The sequence below is a fragment of the Vulpes vulpes genome, chromosome 13, assembly GCF_048418805.1.
Source record: "Vulpes vulpes isolate BD-2025 chromosome 13, VulVul3, whole genome shotgun sequence".
Taxonomy (NCBI): Eukaryota; Metazoa; Chordata; class Mammalia; order Carnivora; family Canidae; genus Vulpes; species Vulpes vulpes.
This window is the reverse complement of record NC_132792.1, coordinates 124,787,461-124,810,646: the sequence shown is the minus strand read 5'-3', so window position 1 is coordinate 124,810,646 and position 23,186 is coordinate 124,787,461. Positions and strand designations below refer to the sequence as shown.

General features: G+C 39.2%; 1 protein-coding gene across 1 annotated transcript in view; it reads left to right on the top strand.

Moving 5' to 3' along the window:
* Positions 1–23,186, top strand: part of CATSPERE (catsper channel auxiliary subunit epsilon) — a 186,957-nt gene that overhangs the window by 148,601 nt on the left and 15,170 nt on the right. The window contains exons 14-18 of the mRNA XM_072733729.1: positions 3,006–3,058; positions 5,338–5,388; positions 5,778–5,811; positions 5,880–5,959; positions 17,780–17,879. Coding sequence (XP_072589830.1) covers positions 3,006–3,058; positions 5,338–5,388; positions 5,778–5,811; positions 5,880–5,959; positions 17,780–17,879 — 318 coding nt within the window. The remainder of the gene's footprint in view (positions 1–3,005; positions 3,059–5,337; positions 5,389–5,777; positions 5,812–5,879; positions 5,960–17,779; positions 17,880–23,186) is intronic.

Below are 23,186 nucleotides of genomic sequence, written 5' to 3'. Positions count from 1 at the left end.
AAAGGTACATGATACACAGTCCCTGCACTTCAGGATCCCAGCACAAGGAGGCTGTTCCTACCAGGGCAAGCTTCCATGAATTTGGAGGGAACCCTGAACTGTGAGGCCAGGGTGAGGCAAGCTTGAGCACTGCTGATAATACATGGCTTCCCCAGGAAACTGCCAGCAGGTGCATACCAACCCCTCCCCTGTCTGCCTACCCTGCCTTCCACCCCACCTCACCTGCCCAGAAAGCAAGAAACAGCAATGTGGCTAGTTCTTCCCCAGCCCTGGCCTGTGCTTTTCCATCATCAGCTGCATGTTCCACACAAGATGCCTTCCTAAAGCACCTTCCTGAAGCTTTCCTCCATCCCTTCTCCTGTCTAATCAATAGATCTCTTAGGGATGCCACCCACACCATTCCGCCAAGCCCCCCCCCCCCACATTCCAAAAGCAGGTTAATGGAACCTGAGTTTGGATCCAAGCTTTGCCACCTGCTGGCTGGGACAAGCCACTAAACACTGACTCTCAAGGGCCTCCATAAAAGGGAAATGTAACATCTATTACCATTGAGAGTATTAAATGAGATCATTAAAATAAAGTACCCATTGTGGTTTTGATTTCTATTTCCCTGATGACATGCGATATGGAGCACTTTTTCTTGTGCCTGTTGGCCATGTGTAGACAGATGAATGAATAAAGAAGATGTGGTATATATATATATATACAATGGAATACTACTCAGTCATCAGAAAGGATGAATGCCTACCATTTACAATGAGGTGGATGGAACTGGAGGGTATTATGCTAAGTGAAATAAGTTGATTGGAGAAAGACAATTATCATATAGTTTCCCTTATATATGGAACATAAGAAATAGTGAAAAGGACCATAAGGGCAGGGGAGGAAACTGAGGGAGGAAAAATTAGAGAGGAAGACAAATCGTGAGAGGCTCCTGACTCTGGGAAACAAACTGAGGGTCACTGGAGGGAAGGTAGGTGGAGGGATGGGGTAACTGCGTGACCAGCATTAAGGAGGCCACACGATGTGATGAGTACTGGGTGTTATTCTATGTTGGCAAATTGAATTTAAGTTAAAAAAAAAAAAAGTAGGGGATCCCTGGGTGGCGCAGCGGTTTGGTGCCTGCCTTTGGCCCAGGGCACGATCCTGGAGACCCGGGATCGAATCCCACGTCGGGCTCCCGGTGCATGGAGCCTGCTTCTCCCTCTGCCTGTGTCTCTGCCTCTCTCTCTCTCTGTGACTATCATAAATAAATAAAAAATTTAAAAAAAAAAAAAAAAAAAAGTAAAGTGCCCAGCACAGTGCCTGTCTCAAAATAACTATCTAATAATACCAGTTTGTTTCTTCTCTTTCCTTCTCACCACACTCCAAAACGTGGGCAGCTCAAATCTAGCCCCACTCTGTGTCCACTGCAGGTAGTTTGTGTGGAGTGCAGTGAAGCCACCCTAATGGGCCAGTCCCCAGAAAGCTGTAGTAATTCCTTCCAGCAAGAATTTTCCCAGAGAGAGGTGACTACACTCTAGTGCATTATCTGACAACATTTCTGTGTTGAGGGCCTTTAGAATTCCTGTCTCAGTTCAATTGTTCTGTCCAGTTAGAGGGAATGTACTATGTCTGATTCTGAGCTAGGTGAAGAGCAGTCCTGCCTGTCTCCACACTTCAGAGAATAATAATTTTTAAAAATTAATAAATATATTGATTATTGTTAATACTAACAATTATTAGTAAGTATAACAAGAAAAAGACTAGTACACTCATTGTTTTCATTTGGGCTGTATGTCAGATTTTTCTAATTAGGTATCCAGTCCTGAGAATATTGTCCGCCCCATAGTAGTGGGTAACCTAGAAAACAGCCTGATTAATGCTTTTCATATTCTTTACCCATGCTTCTGTTCAAGATTCACCTGCAGGTCAACTCAGATTTTTAATCCTAGGCATGGTTGTTGATTTTTGCCAACTGGGTGCCCAAAGAGAAGGGATCAAGTGATGGTGAGTCTTGACAGAAAGATTTGAGGACCTTGGTCAACCAAGTGTGTCATATGGATAGTTTAGTAAAGATGAAGGGCAGGCTCATGCTTCTGAACACATTTGGTGGGAAAACCAAACAAACATTTGGTGCATGATGATGGATACCAAGGACTGTGGGTAGAGTTGCTGACAGAACAAATCAGGTCCTGTGACCAAGGTCAGGTGGTTCAGGCAATAAAATCCCTGAGCTTCTGCTATGGAGCATGCCTTTCAAATGAAGGCTGAAAGGTCTGGGTTTAGCAGGTATAACTCTTAAAATCCATTAAGCTTGTCTGGATATCCCAACCCTCCTGATCCCCATGTCTTTCTCCAGGGTGGGGAGTATTAGAGCTTTTTCCAGATTTACCATGTAGAAAAATGCAACATACAGGACATGTTTAAGACAGAAATGTCTAGATCCCATTTAGGAAGCCTGGGGATGGGGTGGCAGGGTAGACAGCAGTAAGTGCCCTGGAGCCAGGTTGAAATAGAAATAGGCAGCTTAGGGAAGAACCAGATCTCTGGTTAAAAGAAGTTAAATTAATAGTTAGATATTAATAAAGCTGGATATGGTTTGTCAGAGAAGATAGCTAATCATGTCTGTATTAATAATTTCTTCATTAAAAAATTGAAATTTGAGTTTATTGCATACCTACTCAGCTGCATCTGAATCAGATGCAAGCTGGAAGAACAGAGCTGATGATCATGGTTGTAGAAGTGCCAATAAAAGATGAGATTGGTTTAGTTCTCTAAGATACTGATGTCAAAAAGCAGAGAAATAACCTCTGGGCTCTGTGAGCAATAAGGGCAACAAGAAGCAAAAACAAAGAAAAAACATGATCAGAAAGGAGTAAAACAGCACAGAAGAGTATAACAAACCTCTAGATTTAAAAGGTTACTATTTCAAATCTAAAATGTAATTGCTTTTAGCTGTAGCAGCATTTTAGATCATGTGAATCAGAATCACTCATCTAACCACTTAAATTACTTCATTTTAGGTGTTCCAAATAGCCGTTGGCTGTGATTCTAATAAATTCATTACTGTTAAAGGGCAAGTATATTTGCATTGGACCTGTATTATTCTTTACATTTTAAAACAAATGGGGAACTACATGGTAATTACTGGTGGTACTATTAGCCTAATGACTGACCTGTTCATAATGAAATCTGAAAATTGAACTGACATTGGCATCCAAAAACTGCATTGACAGTTTGTCAAAACCGAATTTGTTTGAACTTTTTTGCCAAGTCAAATCTTACATCTGAATTATACTAATAGGCAAAAAGGATTAACCTCTTTCCCTATTGCCAGCATTTTTTTCCACCTCCCCTTTTAATAATCCCATTTCCATCTATCACCATTCCCTCTCTTGGCTCCTCGGACTGCACCTCATTCCCAGAGAAATGGGAGGCAGAAACACTTATACCTACTTTCCACCCAATTCAAACCAATTATAATATCATTTCTGTCAGCGAATTGCTTACCTCATGACAGAGAAGCCTCCATTTTCTGCACCATTTCTCATGGGAAATTTTTTTAGAGCAAACCTCACAGAACCACCAGGGCTTCCTCCAAAAAACCCCAAGGTATGACTTTCATTGATCTTACCGTGGTTCACAGTGAAGCACACTGGATGTTGTCATCTACTTGCCACAGCTCTCTCTCTCCTATAAGGGGAGAATCAAGGTCAGCATGCACAATCCCTTCAATGCAGGTGGAGTGCATTCTCCAGACAGCAATGTACCACAACTCCCCTCCTGTGGTTAGGAGTGGGAGTGAGCAGCGGAGCAGTGACTCTTATCTGAGCCTATTTATGAAATGACTTGCTCTCATCCTAAATAAATGTCTACTCACCTGCCATTCTAATAATCATTTGAGTATGAAATTGTAATAATCAGTTGCTGGGCTGACAATCAAGCTTTCCCATTTCATTCAGCAAGGAATTTGCATTTACCATAACTCCTTTTCCAGGACACACAAAAGGTAATTTTTTGATTTATATGGTGCATGGCAACCTGCTTCTGGAATTATCTATATCCTTGTTTCTTAGGGAATGGTCTGTAGACCAGCCCTGGCATCGCTGGGGGTTGATTAGAAATGAAGGATCTCGGGCTTTATCCCACACCTGCTGATTCAAAACATCTATTTTAACTAAATTTCCAGGAGATTAGCATAAGCATTAAAATTTGAAAACAACTGCTCTAAGCAATGTTACCCAATTAGTTCCCAGTACCACCACAAGCAGGACCACTGAGTCTAGATTTCCTTCTTGAGGGAAATGTAAAGCAGTTAAATCAGTGTGTTTCTGGGAGGATCCAGATAGCAACTGTCAAAGCTGGTTGTTCATTAAACCCACCTGGAGAGCATGTTTGAAAGACACAAATTTCAGAACCTTACTCTAGGCCTCTTAATCAATGACCCACTGTTCTGCAACCCTAAAAATGGCCCTAATATCTTGAGTTCAGGTTGTGGTGGGCCTCAGGTTCACAGTCACAAAAGAAGATCTATAGGGTCCAAGATAACTGTGACAGGAAAGATTTTCATGATGGAGAACATCTCATGGGGTCTATTTTGGATTTCAGGGTGGGAAATGGTCCAGACTTCCAATATCTATCTAACCACAGTAGTGGTTCCTTCTGAGTTACACTGAAACCAGCCAGCAAAGTGGTCAAATGAATAATTTAACTCAGTGAAAACTTTATCAATGTATAGATCATGATAGCTTTATGTTTGCATAAACACTAACCAGAAATTATGTGCATCCTTAAAGTAACTCCTTACCTGCACAGCAGTCTCCAGTAGCAATTAGAAATGTGTGTTAAAAAATTATAAGGAATAAAATGGTTCAAAGAAATTTATCTTTATTTTGATAGATTTTCATTGAATTCTTCACATATATTAAATACAGATAAATCAATATATTTCAAATTCTGATGTCCTCAGAAACATTTATTTTTTAACATGGAAATGCTAGGGCCATTGTGTACCTAGGTGGCTCAGTTGGTTAAATGTCTGACTCTCGATTTTGGCTCAGGTCATGATCTCAGGGTTGTGAGTTCAAGCCCTGTGTTGGGCTCCACGCTCCCTCTCCATCTGCTCCTACCCCCACTCATTCTCTCTTCTTGTCTCCTTCTCTAAAATAAATAAATACTTCTTTAAAAAAAAAAAGAAAGAAATGCTAGGGTCACACATTAACCCCAGAATTCTAATTCAGTAAGTGATGATTCTGTGATAGTCTCAAGTTTGAGAATCATGAGTTAAATTATTAAATGTTTGTGCAAGTACATAAGGAATGATATTACAACTTCATTGTGTTTTATTTTTTGTAGATTTAATAAAAAGGACTGTCTTCAGCATGATTTCTTTTACGTTATTGAAAAGTAAGAAAGATTTTTAACATAATTGTTTTATATGATTAGTACCAATAATTTAGAATCAGCTAGCTTTTATTCCTATTAACATCAATCTTTTTTAGTATATACATTCATTGCTACAAATTTACCTCTAGGTACTGCTTTTGCTGCATCTCACAAGTTTTGATAAGTTGTGTTTTCATTTTCATTTAGTTCAAAATCTTTTTAAATTTCTCTTTCTTCTTTAGAAAGAAGTGTGTGTTTAGAAGTGTGTGTTTAACCTCCACACAATTGGAGAGTATTTTTAAATTAAACTTACTTTTTTAACTTTCATGATACCTCCTTACCCGAACAGAGTAGTGGTTTTAATTTTTAAGTGTGAAAAGAAGAAGTAATGAAAAATGTCTTTTTTATAGGTCATATCTGAGGAATCAAACATCTAAAAACTTGGTAAGAAAGCTATAATTTTATCAATCAGCCAAATACAGAAAATAACTACAGCATTTTTCCTTTTCTAGAGAGTAAAATATAATTGGAAAAAATATGGCTGCCCATTGAGACTTGATTTTGGAGAAAAGTTTCACCCTTTGCTTCAGCTGTAAGTATATTCGCACTAAAATTTTTAACTTACTTTGAAAGTTTCCAATGAAGGTATGAAAACAAAGCTAATTAATCATGCGCTCAATAATACACATTTTTGAGCACCTGATATATGCATCTCTAAGTTTTCAGTACTAGTTTTACAAAGTTGGACTACTCATGGTGCCTGCAGATTGAGGGAGGTTATAATTTCTCTCCTGAGAACTGAGGCTGTTCTCAGGAACACAGGTGATCTCTTCACCCTTACTTTATTCTTTCTAATCTCTCCTCAGGTTCCTACCAGCACCTCTGCCTGTTTGATAGGAACTACCTTCCCCAGGTGACCTAAGACTTTTCTTTCCATGGACCAACAATAACTGAAAGCTTGCATGGAAAAGAAACTAGATTACTAACAGGAATGGTACATCAGGGAGATTTCAAAAATTTTATCTCTCACTTAAGACTTAAGTCTTACAAACAATATTTTATAATAATAGGAATAAAATGCTCTGAGGAAGGCTTTTTCAAGTAATTTTCAATTACTTTATCTGCATTTTTAATTTTAGTTTTGATTTATGATTATAAAAGTTATACGGAATATTAGAAAATTTAAAATATAGAAAAAATAAGAGACAACCAATTTTCTAAAATCTTTTACTATTATAAACAAAATGGTAATGAAAATCCACTTATATACACATTTGGACAATAGTCCAGATATGCCATTAGGATAAATTATTGGAAGTGAAATTCCTATGCATAAAATATCAGTATTTTAGTCAAGGCTTTCAGCTTTTGGGGATCTCTTAGGCTAGATACAACTTCTAGATCTCTCAGGCATAATGATTCCGGTGCTCCAATTTAGTTTTGCTATGGGAGCTTTCCCTGTTGGGACCCAGAAGGTCTCTGCCATCATGTCCTTCCTACCACTCCTCACCCACCGCAGTTCTGAGATTCTGTGCTGTGCTCCCTACATCACTGTCCTACAGTCCCTCTGTCCTGGGTCATCTGGGCTAGCAGGCTAATCTGCTGTCTTCTTAAGTTTTGATCTTTTTCTAGACATCTAATGATGCCACTATTTTTCCTGGCAGCCCTGGATACTTCTTCCCCCACCGCAGCCTCATTTTTTCCTTTGTTTGTTTTGTTTTAAGTCTTTAAGTCCAGCTAGTTAACATACAATGTTATATTAGTTTCGGGTGTACAATATAGTAATTCAATAGTTCCATACATCACCCTGTGCTCATCACAAGTGCACTCTTAAATCCCTATCACCTATTTCACCCATTCCCCTGCCCACCTCCCCTCTGATAACCATCAGATGGTACTCTATAATTAAGAGACTGTTTCTTGATTTGTCTCTCTCTTTTTTCTCCTTTGCTCTTTTGTTTTGTTTCTTAAATTCCACAAATGGATGAAATCATGTGGCGTTTGTCTTCTCTGACAGAATTATTTTGCTTAGCATTATACTCTACAGCTCCATCCATGTCTTTGCAAATGGCAAGATTTCATTCTTTTTTATACTTGAATAGTATTCTATTATATATATATATATATCTTATATATGTGTATATGTGTATGTACATATGTGTATATATAATGGAAAACAATTTACTATGGGATATATAATATATAATGGAATATTTTCATACACACACACACACCATATTTTTATCCATTCATCAATCCATGGACACTGGGGCAGCTTCCATATCTTGGCTATTGTAGATAATGCTGCTGTAAACATAGGGGTACATGTATCCCTTTGAATTAATGTTCTTGTATTCTTTGGGTAAATACCCAGTAGTGAAATTGCTGGATCATAAGGTACTTCTATTTTTAACTTTTTGAGGAAACCCCATACTGCTTTCCACAGTGGCTGCATCATTTTGCATTCCCACCAGCAGTGCATGAATGTTCCTTTTTCTCCACATATTCACCAACACCTGTTGGTGTTGTTGTGAACACCTGTGAACACAACCTTGTGAACACCTGTGAACACAACCTCTTCTTGTGTTGTTGATTTTAGCCAGGTATGAGATAAAATCTCATCATAGTTTTGATTTGCATTTCTCTAACGATAAGTGATGTTGAGCATATTATCATGTATCTATTGGCCATCTGTATGTCTTCTTTAGAAAAATATCTATTCATATCTATTGCCTATTTCCTAAATGGATGATTTGTTCTTTGGGTGTTGAGTTTTATAAGTCCTTTTATATTTTGGATACTAGCCTTTTATCAGATACATCATTTGCACATATTTTCTCCCATTCCATAGGTTGCCTTTTAGCTTTGTTCACTGTTTCCTTCATTGTGCAGAGGTTTTTTATCTTGATGTAGTCCCAATAGTTGTTATTTTTTTGTGTTTTTTTTTGTTTCTGGTTTCCCTTGCCTCAGGAAACATATCTAGAAAAAAGTTGCTACAGGGCACCTAGGTGGCTCAGTGGTTGAGCGTCTGCCTTTGGCTCAGGTCATGATCCCGGGGTCCCGGGGTCCCTGCAGAGAGTCTGCTTCTCCCTCTGCCTATGTCTCTGCCTCTCTCTGTGTGTTTCTCATGAATAAATAAATAAAATCTTAAAAAGAAAAAAGTTGCTACAGTTGATGTGAAAGAAGTTACTGCCTGTGCAATCTTCTAGGATTTTTAAGGTTTCAGGCCTCACATTTAGGTTTTTAATCCATTTTGAATTTATTTTTGTGTATGGTGTAAGAAAGTGGTCCAGTTTCATTCTTTTACATGTAGCTGACCAATTTTCCCAACATCATTTGTTGAAAAGGCTGTCTTTTTCCCTTTGGATGTTCTTTCCTGCTCTGTCAAAGATTAATTAACCATATGATTGTGAGTTTATTTCTGGGTTTTCTATTCTATCCTATTGATCTATATGTCTATTTTTAAAAGATTTTATTTACCTATTCATGAGAGACAGAGGGAGAAGCAGAGACATAGGCAGAGGGAAAAGCAGGCTCCCTGTGGGGAACCCAATGCAGAACTCGATCCCAGGACTCCAGGATCACTACCTAAGCCAAAGGCAGATGCTCAACCACTGAGTCACTGAGGCGTCCCTATACGTCTATTTTTGTGCCAGTACCATACTGTTCTGATTACTACAGATTTGTAATATTAACTTGCAATCCAGAATTACAATTTTCTTTTTCAAGATTACTTTGGCTACTTGGGATCTTTTGTGGATCCAAACAAATTATAGGATTTTTGTTTTAGCTTTGTGAAAAGTGTTGATGTTTCGATAGGGATGGCATTACATGTGTAGATTGCTTTGGGTAATAGGGACATTTTCACAATATTTGTTCTTCCAAACCATGAGCTTGGAATGTCCTTCCATTTCTTTGTGTCATCTTCAATTTCTTTCATCAGTGTTTTATTTCAGAGTACAGGTCTTTCACCTCTTAGGTTAGGTTTATTCCTAATTATCTTATTATATTGGGTACAATTATAAATGGGATTGTTCTTAAATTTTCTTTCTGCTGCTTCATTATTGGTGTATAGAAATGCAACAGATTTCTGTATATTGATTTTGTATCCTGTGACTTGACTGAATTTGTTTATCATTTCTAGCAGTTTTTGGTGGAGTCTTTCAACTTTTCTATATATATAATATCATGTCATCTGCAAATAGTGCATGTTTTACTTCTTCCTTACTGATTTTTATGTCTTTTTGTTGTCTGATTGCTGTGGCTTCCAGTACTATGTTGAATAAAAGTGAGAGTGAACATCCTTGTTTTGTTCCTGACCTTAGGGGTTAAGTGCTCAGTTTTTTCCCATTAAGGATGATGCTACCTAAAGGTTTTTCATATATGGCTTTTCTGTTGAGGTATGTTCCATCTAAACTTATTTGTTGAGTGTATGTTCCATCTAACCTTACTTTGTTGAGGGTATGTTCCCCTAAATCTACTTTCTTGAGGGTTTTTATCATGAATGGATGTTGTACTTTGTCAAATGCTTTTTCTGTGTCTCTTCATGATCATATGGTTCTTATCCTTTCTCTAATTGATATGATGTATCATATTGATTGACTTGTGAATATTTAACCAGACTTTCAACCCAAAAATAAATCCCACTTGATCGTGGTAAATACTTTTTTTAGTGTATTATTGGATTTGGTTTACTAGTATTTTGTTGAGGATTTCTGCATCTGTGTTTATCAAGGATATTGGCCTGTAGTTCTCTTTTTTGTGCTTTCTTTATCTGGTTTTGGTATCAGAGTAATGCTGGCCTCATAGAATGAATTTGGAGGGATCCCTGGGTGGCGCAGCGGTTTAGTGCCTGCCTTTGGCCCAGGGCGCAATCCTGGAGACCCGGGATTGAGTCCCACGTCGGGCTCCCGGTGCATGGAGCCTGCTTCTCCCTCTGCCTGTGTCTCTGCCTCTCCCTCTCTCTCTCTCTATCATAAATAAATAAAAATTAAAAAAAAAAAGAATGAATTTGGAGGTTTTCCTTCCTTTTCTGTTTTTTTTTTTTTTGGAACAGTTTGAGAAGAATAGATATTAACTTTTCTTTAAATGTTTGGTAGAATTCACCTGTGTAGTCATGTGTTCCTGGACTTCTGTTTTCGAAAAGTTTTTGAGTACTGACTTCATTTCTTTGCTGCTTATTGATCTGTTCAAATTTTCTGTTTCCTCCTGTTTCCATTTTGGTATTTTATATGTTTCTAAGTATTTATCCATTTATTCTAGGTTGTCCAATTCATTGGCATTTTGTTTTTTCATAATATTCTCTTAAAATTGTATTTAGGAAAAAAAATTGTATTTAGGTGGTGTTGGTTGTGATTTCTCCTCTTTCTTTTGTGATTTTTGAAACCTTTCTCTCTCTCTTCTTTTTCTCTCCCATTGATGATTCTGGCTAGAGGTCTATCAATTTTGTTGATCTTTTCTAAGAACCAGCGCCTGGTTTCATCGAGCTCTTCTATCATTTTTTTAGTTTCTATATCATTTATTTCTGTTCTAATCTTTACTACTTCCTTCCTTCTACTGGCTTTAGGTTTTATTTATTGTTGTTCTTCTAGTTCCTTTAGGTGTAAGATTAGGTTATTTGAGATTTTTCTTGCTTCTTGAGGTAGACCTGTATTACTATAATCTTCCCACTTAAAACTCTTTTTGTAAGCAGCCTGGGTGGCTCAGTAGTTTAGTACCACCTTCAGCCCAGGGCGTGATCCTGGAGACCCCAGATTGAGTCCCACGTCGGGCTCCCTGCATGGAGCCTGCTTCTCCCTCTGCCTGTGTCTCTGCCTCTCTCTGTGTGTCTCTCACAAATAAATAAATAAGATTTAAAAAAAAAAAAAACTCTTTTTGCTGCATCCCAGAGGTCTGGGGTTGTTGTGTTCTCATTTTCATTTCTGTGTACTTTTTTATTTCTTCTTGTATTTCCTAGTTGACCCATTCATTGTTTACTAACATGTTATTTAACTTCCATGTACTTGTGCTCTTCCCAGATTTTGTGTGTGTGTGTGTGTGTGTGTGTGTGTGTGTGTGTGTGTGTGTGTATGGTTGACTTCTAGCTTCAGAGCATCATGGTCAGAAAAGGTGCATGGTTTGATTTCAGTCTTCATAAATTTGTTGAGCTTTGATTTCTGGGCTAATATGTAATCTATCCTGGAGAATGTTCCATGTGCACTTGAAAGGAATGTGTATTCTGCTGTTTTAGGATGGAATGTTCTCAACATATCTGTTAAACTCATGTGGTCCACTGTGCCATTCAAAGCCATTATTTATGTGTTTTCTGTTTGGAAGACCTAACCATTGATTCAAGTGGGGTGTTAAAGTTCCCTACTAGTATTGTATATCACTGAATAGTTCCTTAATGTTTGTTATTAAGTGTTTTATGTTTTTGGGTGCTCCTATATTGGGTTCATAAATATTTACAATTTTTATCTCCTTGTTGGATTGTCCCCTTTAATATTATATAGGGTCCTTCCCTGTCTCTTATAACAGTCTTTGTTTTAAAGTCTATTTTGTCTGATATAAGTATTGTGACTCCAGCTTTCTTTTGACTTCCATTTGCAATGATAAATATCTCTCCATCCCCTCACTTTCCTTCTTTTTCTTAATATTTTATTTATTTATTCATGAGAGAGACATAGAGAGAGGCAGAGACATAGGCAGAGAGAGAAGCAGGATCCCTGTGGGGAACCCAGTGCAGGACTCCATCCCAGGACCAGGACCCCAGGATCATGACCTGAGCAAAAGGCAGACATTCAACCACTGAGCCACCCAGGTGTCCTCATCCCCTCATTTTCAATATGCAAGTGTCTTTAGTTCTAAAATGAGTTCCCTTGTAGGCAACATATAGAAGGATCTTGGGTTTTTTTATTCATTCTGACACCCTGTGTCCTTTGATTGGAGCATTTAGTCATTTACATTCAAATGAATTATTGATAGATATGTCATTATTGCCATTTTGTTACTTGTTTTGTGGTTGTTTCTGAAGATTTTCTCTAGTCCTTTCTTGTCTTTCTCTCTTTCAAGTTTTGTTGATTTTCTTTAGTGACATATTTGGAGTTCTTTCTCTTTATTCTCCACATTTTTATTAGTGGTTTTTGATATATGGTTGCCATCAGGTTTGTATATAACCTCTTCTGCATATAGCAGTCTAAATTAAGTTTGTGGTTGTTTAAGTTCGAACCCATTCTTTTCTCCTCCCCATGTTTTAGGTATATTTTATTATATTTTATACCCTCTTTTGTGAGTTCTTTGTCTTATTTTTTTTTACAGAAATACTCATTTTTGTGTTTCCTACATCTCTTCTTCTCTATATTTAGTTTGTTCCTCCAGTCTTTGGATTGCTGTTTATTGACTTGGGACTAGTGAAGTTGAAAACATGGGACGTGAGCTCAGAGTCCTCCTACTCCACCATCATCCCAGGCTTCTTGTTACTTTGTTTTTATTTTATGTAGTGTCTTAATCTTCCAGGGATAAATAATCTTAATGTTCCCTCCCAGAGAAGTGTATTCTCCTTTTCAATTCATTATTATTAAACACCTTTGAACCTTTTACTATGCTAGGCACTGGGAATTCAAAAACAAAACAGGATTTCTTTTCTCAAGGGCTCAAGAGTCTGATGAATTAGATAAACATATGAGCTGACATGGAATAATAAAAAGGAAAGTCAAAAGAAAAGAATCCAACCTAGCTGCAGAAGGGAGAGGCGCTTTGAGAAATATTTCCAGAAAACTTGCATTTGATTTGAGCCACTGAGTCTCAAAGGAGAATAAATATTTAGATAAAGGCAGAGAGAGAAGAAGAGAAATGGGGAGGTAGGAATGAACTCCATGGGGCAAGTCTTTCAAGCAAGAATGATGGTTTGAGGAGGGAAATGTTCAGTGTAAAGCTGTTGGGGCATAAAATGAGGCATGAAGTGTCAGGACAAGAGAGTGGGAAACTAGCTCAGTGGAGTCTAGGTCATGGAGGACTTTCTGTCCATATTATGGTAGAGTGGCATGATTAAATAATTGCTTTAATTAGTCCTCTCTGGGAGCAGTGAGCAGATGAACTTCAGGGCAACAAGTCTAACTAGGAAGACAGGTAGTAAACTGTATTGGTAGTCCATGGAGGAAAGAAACCAAATGATTGAAATAGCAGCACAGACAAAAGAGAGGAATCCTTTATGAGAAAAATTAGTGATTATAATAGGCAAGGCTTGATAATTGATAGATAATTGAAAACTGATAGATGAGAAGAGAGGATGAGGAAGATGAATGAGTCCAAGTGACATCAGTCAGAAGAGATCTTCCTCAAACTTCACCACCTGAACTGTCCCCACGAACCCTGTCTTATGATCATAGGTGAACATATGTATATCTAAGGCTTCTGTGTGTGTGTGTGTGTGTGTGTGTGAACTGGATCCCCACCTGCTAAATGTCCTAATTAAGAATATTTGCTCCTGAAACTCCCCCCTCCTTCTCCTGCATCATCAGATTTCCCTTGTCTACTGGATCGTCAAGAAATCCGCAGTTCTCTCACCAAAAACAAAACCAGGAAAAAACCCTCTACCCGTCTCACTCCTACACACTATCACCAACTCTCCTCCTGCTCTTCCTCAATCCCTCCCAACAGGCTTTTACTGCCACCACTCCACTGGCACTGACAGCCAGTGTGACCAGTGGCTTCCGTATCGTTACATCCAGTAGCCAGTCCTCAGGACTCAGCCTATCTGATCTCGTTAAGCAGAATTACACAGCGGATCATTCTCTTCTACCTGAAATATTTTCTTCACTTGGCTTCCAGGATATTACACCCTTCCACTTTTCCTGCTACCTCATGGTATCTTACCATAAACCAAGTGAAAAAGACAGGTGGCTGAAATGTTTGTTTGTGTTGTCTTTAAGTATAGATTTTATTAATGGTGGTGAAATATACATAATGAAACATAGTGAAAATTTGGATATATACATTGTATAGCTAGTCAATGCAATACTGCACAGCAGTTAAAATGCTTGTTAACAAGGAATCAGGAGGTCCTCCAGGAAGTTCAGGTTGGATAGGGAAGGAAGCATAGCCAGGAGGGAGCTGCTGATGAGGAAAACAGAGACCAAGAAACTGGAAACTTCTAAGAATCCATCTCAAAAGCAAATGTTGAGTGGAGAAATAAAGTTGCCAAATGTACTTACAGTATAATATCATGTATGTATATTTGAAAATATATAAAGCAATACTATATATGATTTATGGATAAGTAAAGTATAAAACCTGGGTGGAAAGGATATATAACAATTTCACATTATTCCCTGTTTTTTTCTGCATATTTGAAATATTTCCTAATTAAAATAAAATAAGCTATAGGAACCAGGTGAAGAAAACTAGAGAAGTAGGATCAAAGGTCCAGGTGGCAACGTTAACAAAAGAAGAGTTGATCCTCTGAGACTTGGGATGGGGGGAGTAGAGGGTGCTTAGAGGAGAGTAAAACTAAATGTAGGAAGTGACTGGTTTGGAAACAGGAGTGAAGGAGTTAAAAGCAGTCGTGTCTGACAGCCTCCATGTACTTACATGAAGCAGAAAGGGCCACATCTACACTGGAAGCACAGTGTTTGAGGAGGGGGTCAAGGGCTCACTGAGGGCAACATGAGAAGGGCTGGCTAAGGACCCTTGCAAGGATTATCAGGCAACACCAAAGGCTCAATCAACTTAAGACACCACAAGCAGGTCCAGTGCCACATATTTGAGCTTCTCAGGTAGTATATGCACTAATGTAGAAGGCATCACGTGACATCCAGGGTTGGGGTGAGATGCTGGAGGCCGGGCGAGAGCACCTGGGTAAATCCAGGATGTTGGGCAAGGAGGGATCCGCCTATAGGAGGAAAGCAGAGAGAGTCAGGGCCCAATGTGTGGTGAGGTCAAGGGGCAGGTGAGAGGCTGTGGTGGTGCAGGAGGTGGGTAGGGGTCAAAGGGGCCAGTGGCAGCACTAGTTTGAGCCACGTGGCAGCATGTCCTTCTCTTCTCAGGGTAACTTACTATGTCTCTGCTACCAGAATTCATTCAATGAACCACATTGCTTCCAATTTTCCTGGGACAATTAACTCAGCAATTAAAGCATCACCAAACAAAGTAAGAGACATGGCTGATGCCATGGGCTAGCTGAGTGGTCACACAGAAGTGAAAACATGTGTGTCCAACAGATTAACAGTGGAACTGTCACAATGGAGAAGTTACAAATTATAGGGAAGCTAGGTGCCAGCTGGTGACATTTCTGAATTTCTCAGGTTTTATTGGTATCACATCCTGTTAACATTAATGAAAATAAGCCATGCTTACACAGGCAAGCATTTTTGTCCGTATTCTCGATGAAATAAATAAAGCAGCATCAAACGTCATTATAAACCCAGGAAGTAAGTCAATCGGAGAAGGACAAACAGTGTATGTTCTCATTCACTTGGGGAATATAAATAATAGTGAAAGGGAATATAAAGGAAGGGAGAAGAAATGTGTGGGAAATATCAGGAAGGGAGACAGAACATAAAGACTCCCAACTCTGGGAAACAAACTAGGGGTGGTGGAAGGGGAGGAGGGCGGAGGGTGGGGGGGAATGGGTGACGGGCACTGAGGGGGGCACTTGACGGGATGAGCACTGGGTGTTTTTCTGTATGTTGGTAAATTGAACACCAATAAAAATTTATTTAAAAATAAATAAATAAAAATAAACCCAGGAAGTATGGGTCATGTAATTTATCCTTATTGCCACTAGATGACACTATAGCTTATTGCTTTTGTGAGTGTCACCCAAAGTCAGCTCCTAGTTCAAGGAAGATCTTTTTTAAATTTAAATAAAACATATGGCTTTACAACTAGTTCTTAATAATTCAAGACTCTGATGGCGTTCAGAAGATGGTGCACCTTCCAAAGTTCCTAGAATGAAAGCTTTGCTAAAGCTGGCCCAAAGCTCCGAAAGTGCATACAAAATCGAGTGTGTCACACACGTGTGTGCATTTTCCTGTGGGAAGAATTTTAATTAGAGTTTAGAGTTTCCTCTGACCCTCCTCCTGAGCCATTTAGAAAGTGGACTACTGCAATTCTAATCCCTAGTTACTCACACCTGAGTTCATGTCTTTATGATTTCTAAAAATGAATTAAGATGAAAATAAAATACCTTCTCAGATACCACTTTCTGATGTGTACAAATTTCCTGCCCAGTTTGTGAATGAGGCAAGAGCTGGTTTTTATCAGCAGGAATGGATGGTCAGTCCCAAGTTATAGCAGACGTGGAAAGCCAGGGGGAGGGACTCTGAGGTCAGGCAGAGACGTGGGCAGTGGGTAAGGACCCCTGATCTTACAGATAGACTCAGAGATGCAAAGCAAGAGAATGTATCAGACCCTGGGGTAACAGTCCAAGAGTCAGAGCCCAGGAGCAAGTGCCTGAGACCGAAGTCCTAAGTGAGATTTCCATCTATGGGGGGGGGGGACAATCCCATCCAAAAAAAACTGGCAGTGACAGAGAAGGAAGATGTGACCATGTTTAAAACAACTGCAGGTGCTGCTATGCACAGGTGTAACTTTGCCACTAACTGAATTTTAGCTTTGGTCTCAAGCCTCTATTTTCATATGGTAGCAAGAAAAGAAAATGATCTTAACAATTAAGTAGCATCTCTTTTGAAACTCACTGACTTTGGGGTGAATAAGCTCAATGGGGCTTCTGTCTCCCATGCTACCATCCAGGGATTGGGCACCCTGTCCATGCAGGACTGTCTGCTGAGGTCTGCTGTGGGTGAAAGTCATCACAAGTTCTCTGGGCATGAGCTGTTCATGACTGTGGTTCCTGGGAGTTGGTGACCACTTATACTTCTCCAGCCCCACCTCAGCTCTCACTGCTGCTACCAATCCCCTGACACTCATTCCCATCTTCCAGCAGGGTCCTCCGGGAGTTCTGGAACATCTCCATTCTCATCACAATGATGTTGTGTTTTAATTCCCTGGCACACAATAGTCACCCAATGAATATTTGTTGATTAAATGACACCAGGGGCCCCTTGCTGTGCCCTTCCTCCCCCCTCAATTCTTTCTCCCTGCTACCAGGTGACAAAGCAGGGCCTCCGCTACCCTCACCTTGTCAACACGTTGTTCCTGTCAAAGTGAAGAGCACTTGAGGTTCCCACTATTAAAAAGGTGAACATTTCCTGCTTTATTACTATGAGGTTGATTTTGAGAGCTGAAGGAAACTATACAAGAGGTTCTGTTGTTATTTCACAGGTAAGTGACAATATCAAGGCTTCAAGAACATTAAGTCACTTCACCAGGGTGGCAGCGCTGTTCAGAGAAGCCCACCAAACTGGAGGGCTACAGCTCTTACCCTCTCTCTTCTACTCTAAACTACTGTTGTTGTGTTTGCTGTCTCGTTCAGATACGACAACAATGGCTATGTTGAAGATGTAGAAGTCAATTTCATTGTGTGGGAAATACATGGCCGGAATGACTACAGCTTTAATAATACTATGAAGAAGGTATGGCGTCTTTGAATTGAAACAGAACTTAGTATGCAATTAGACCTGCTGTTCTATTTTAAATCTATATGTAAATTATCTGAGGAAAATAGAACCAGTTACATGTGGGTAGGAAAAAAAATGCCCTGTGTATTAAATTTTGTGACTACTGAAATTCATTTATGACAAAAGAAGCCTTGGTCATATAAAACAGACTTAAAGGAGTCAGAAAAATAAAATAATGTTTATAGTAGGGTGACGCAATTATAGGTGAACATTTTCCTTTTTCTCCACAGTGTATTCAGTGTTTGATTATTTATAGATCTTCCTCTAGCTTCCACATTCATCACACTTGTGCTACATTAAAAGCACACTCTCTAGGCTTCATCTCACTTGACTTCCTTGCATCATTTGACCCACTGACCTTGGCTTCACTGTCCCCACACTCGCCTGGTCTCCCTCCATCCTCTGACCGGTTGATCTCGGCCTCCTCACTGACAACTCTTTCCACTTTGGCAGAAAAGCCCTACCACTCCCAGCCACCAGATTTCATTCCCATGTGTGGTGTTCTGGCCTAAGGGCCTTCCATCTTGGCAGAGCTTCTCCAAAGTTACCAGCATTGATTCCTGCTTTTCCCCAGAAATCTCATGCTTAAATAAAGTTAGAGATAACTCCTTCCAAAGGAATTTTCTCATCTATCAGAGACCTTAATTCTCCAAGGAGAACCCACTCTGATAGCAGCCAAGAGGCAGTAAGTTCCACCTGATACCCTCTCCAGAATGTGCAAGAACTAACTGTCTTTCAATCGGGTGGTCAAACAAATCCACCCCACCACATTCCTCGTACAATTGTCCAGTCACACCCAAAAGTCACATCCAGAGTGTGAGTCCTTCCAGTCTACTCTCTCTTCATAGTCTCAATCCTTCTCACACCTGGGCCCAGATTCCCATTACTCTCCATCTTCTCAAACTTTTCTAATATACTCTAGGGTTAAATGATCCTAGACCCTTATTCAGCAAACATTCCAAAGAGAATATAATTTTCTCCGTTTTTCTCTCAAATCAAGGGTACTCTTTCTCTCACCCCGTGTATGTAGGGATGAGCTGTGGAATTGAAGTGCTCCCTAACCCACAGTATCATCTCCAGACTACTATCTCCTCACCCTAATCACAGTGTCATTTGTTTGCAGCCCCTGTCATCCAGGTGCCATGTACCTCAACCCTACCTACTGCTGTCACATACTGAGAACTTGATGAGTTCTCCTCCTGCCCTGAAAACAATTACAGTTGACTCCTCAGTTCTGAAGCCATCAAGTAGGGCTATTGCTAAGAAGCTTTCTACACAGGGATGACCTTTCCCAGCCCTGTTTGCATCTAGGTGGGGCCATGTGACTGGCGCTCATGCCAGAGAATGAGCAGAAACGATATGTGTCCCTTCCAGGATTAAGTGCTGAAGAAGGGATCATATGAACCCCATGCTTCCTGTCTTCCTCCAGAATCAGTCTATCCCAGCAACAATTAGAGATGGCATAGATGCAAGCTGGATGAGAAGTGTCCAGTCAGGGGACTCTTCAAGGAGCCATTAGACAGAAAAGCCAAATCCATTGTTCTGAGGAGAGTCATCCATAAGAGCCATCTCAGCAGGGCCATCTGCACTGGACTATGTGTGATCAGGAATTCAACTGCAATGTGTTAAGGCCTTGAGGGGTGGGGTTTACTGCAGTATAGCAGAGGCTGCCTTGATCAATGCAGTGCCCCCTGTTATAATTACATTTAAATTCAAACACTCTGGTCTCTGACTTCAACCTCCCATTCTCTAGCTCTTCCTCTTTTCCTCACACTGTCTAGATATCCTCAACATTGAGCCCTTTGCTCTTTCCCTCCCTGCCAGCCCATCTTCTCTCTCCTTTTCCTGTCTAACTTTAGCTCCATGGGTCAGCCCTCCAGCTACCATCTTGCCATCACCTGCAAGTCACCTTCCCTGGTGTTGCTCCTATGCACCAAATGGCAACTTTAAGCATCAAATCATCCTGCCTTATCCATGCCTCTGTCTGAGCTGCCAATCACTTCTAGAAAAAAAAAAAAACAAATCAAAACTGCAATAACTGGAATTAGGAACTCAACTATTGGGAGTGATGACTTAACACAGAATTAGTCAACTGGAAGAGGGGTCAGAAGGAAATGCCCAAAATTATGCATAAGGAGATAAACTGATTGAAAATATAGACAAGAACATAATGTAGATTCACTGCCTACATCTAAGGACTGGAGTCCTAAAGAGAAAGGGGAGAGAGTATTGGCCAGAAGCAATATTTTCCCAAAAGATAAAAGACATCAAGGCACAGAAAAAGTAACCTGGATCCAGAAACACTACAGTAAAATTTCTAAAAAGAAAAACCTTAAAAGTGGCCAAAACAAAAAAAAAGAAGTTACCCTCAAAAGAGTAGCTATAAGACTTAAAGCTGGTTTCTCTATAGAAATAATGCAAACCAGAAAACTTTGAACAAATTTTTTTTCTTTTCCTCCCCCTCTTTTTTAGTGGGGAAGGGCAGATGGAGAGTGAGAGAGAGAATCTGAAGCAGTCTCAATACCCAGCATGGAACCCAACACAGGGCTATGATCTCATGACCCTGAGATCATGACCTGACCAAAATCAAAAGTCAGATGCTTAACCCACTGAACTACCCAGGTGCCCCTGCATAAAAATAAATTACTGAAAGAAATCCCAAATCTAAAATTCTATATGCATTGAAAATAGCCCTTTTTTTGAAAATAGCCTTTTAAAGATGAAAATGAAACACCCAAGAAACAAAAAAATCCAATCATGAAATGGGCAGAAGACATGAACAGAAATTTCACCAAAGAAGACATAGACATGGCCAACAAGCACATGAGAAAATGCTCTGCATCACTTGCCATCAGGGAAATACAAATCAAAACCACAATGAGATACTACCTCACACCACTGAGAATGGCGAAAATTAACAAGACAGGAAACAACAAATGTTGGGGAGGATGTGGAGAAAGGGGAAGCCTCTTGCACTGTTGGTGGGAATGTGAACTGGTACAGCCACTCTGGAAAACAGTGAGGAGTTTCATCAAAGAGTTAAAAATAGAGCTACCCTATGACCCAACAATTGCACTGCTGGGGATTTACCCCAAAGATACAGATGTAGTGAAACGCCAGGACACCTGCATCCCAATGTTCATAGCAGCAATGTCCACAATAGCCAAACTGTGAAAGGAGCCTCAATGTCCACTGAAAGATGAATGGATAAAGAAGCTGTGGTGTATATATACAATGGAATATTACTCAGCCATCAGAAAGGACGAATACCCAACATTTGCTTTGACGTGGATGGAATTGGAGGGTATTATGCTGAGTGAAGTAAGTCAACTGGAGAAGGACAATCATCATATGGTTTCACTCATATGGGGAATATAAGAAATAGTGAAAGGGATTATAAGGGAAAGGAGGGAAAATGAGTGGGAAAAATTAGAGAGAGAGACAAACCATGAGAGACTCCTAACTCTGGGAAACAAACAAAGGGTTGCAGAAGGGGAGGTGGGTGGGAGGGTGGGGTAACTGAGTGACAGGCATTGAGGAGGGCACTTGATGGGATGAGCACTGGGTGTTATACTATATGTTGGCAAATCGAATTTCAAAAAAAACAAAAAACAATAAAGATGAAAATGAACAACAGATAATGCTCTAAAAGACATACGAAATTAGAAGAGGAAAAAATTTAAAGTTAAAAGAAACAATGAGATAAAAAAGATTCAAGAGAAAGTGACAAATACTGAAGACAGCCAAAGAAGATCCAATACATAAGTAAATGGATGCCCTGAAAAAGAAAACCAGAACAAAGGAACCAAACCATTGCTTATATTCAAGAAAACATCTCTACCTGCTGTAAGTAAAAAAAAGGCTTGAAGCTTCATATTGAAAGACCATAGCAGATAATCAAGAATATCAGATCAGAACAGCCAACCCAAGTGACCATGTAGGCAAAAAATAAAAAAGAAAGAAAGAAAGAAAGCAACTTACATATAAAGAAAATAAAACTCTAATTTTTATAGCAATGCTTTATGCCAGGAAAAGATGGAGTATAATGTTTGATACTAAAGGAAAATAAGCATAAGCTAAGGATTTTATATTCAGCAAAACCAATGACTCTAGAAAAGGCACAAACTGCTATTAATATGTAAAAGCTCAGATGATATTGTTCCCATGAGCCCAAGGCTAAATAATAACCTTCAAACCACCAAAATCACTAAAGAGATATCAACATAAGAACCAGAGGAAGCATAATGGAGTATAGAGTTACAAAACTGAAGCAAAGTGAGGATGGAAAGGGAAAGAGGATAGTATATAGTAGATGTATTCTCTGACAGTATGGGTATAATACAGCTACCTGGGGGAAATATAACTGTTTTTCAGCAATCACAATAGTGGGAGTAGTATTTGTATTAGTTATTCTGATCTTGTAAGGTATGTAATGTGAGATATTCTAATACTATCACTCTTCACCAAATGTTTTTGGCATAAAAGCAGGGAGATATGCATGAAATATAGAAGAAGTTAGACAAAACATCCTGAATTTGATTAGGACTCAATGTAAACTCATGAGGTATTGGAAACTTATGTGATCTGGATATAAATACATAAATATATTGTTCAGAGAGATAGAGACAAATTTTCCTACACTGTCCATTAAAATCCCTAGAAACATAACTAATCAATAGCAGTGAGTGTTCTCAGTTCCCAGATCGTTGTCTTGAAATATCATTTCCGGCTAAAATAACTGGGGACTCTTAAATAGATAGTTGATTCCAAGCCTGGGAGAGGAAATGTACACAATGAGTTTGGAATACTTTGACATATCCAATAGCAAGGAAGTTTCAAAGACTACTAGGGCCTTGTCAAAAGTAATCAGAAGTTAACATGAAGAGGTTGGCCAAAGATGGGACAATTAAGATGAGCTTTCTTAAGGGTAGTTATTGCAATATTGCTAAAATCCATTAAATATGTTAAACCTATGAGTTCATAATGATTTTTTCAAAAAGATCACCTTTGGAAAATGATAGGAAATCAACTCTTTATTTTTAAAACTGTCAAATAAAGAGAAAGTCACCAATACTTATCCTCAAATGAACTATACCAGAGGGTAACCAAATTGTAGAAAAGGGGAGGCATCTCTTTACGTTTCTAGTTGAATAAAAAAAAAGATAGAATTAGAATATACCCATTTTAAACCCAAATAATAAAGGTTACTATAAACAGATTTAACAAATTTGACAATGAAGAAATGGATAAAATAGACAAATG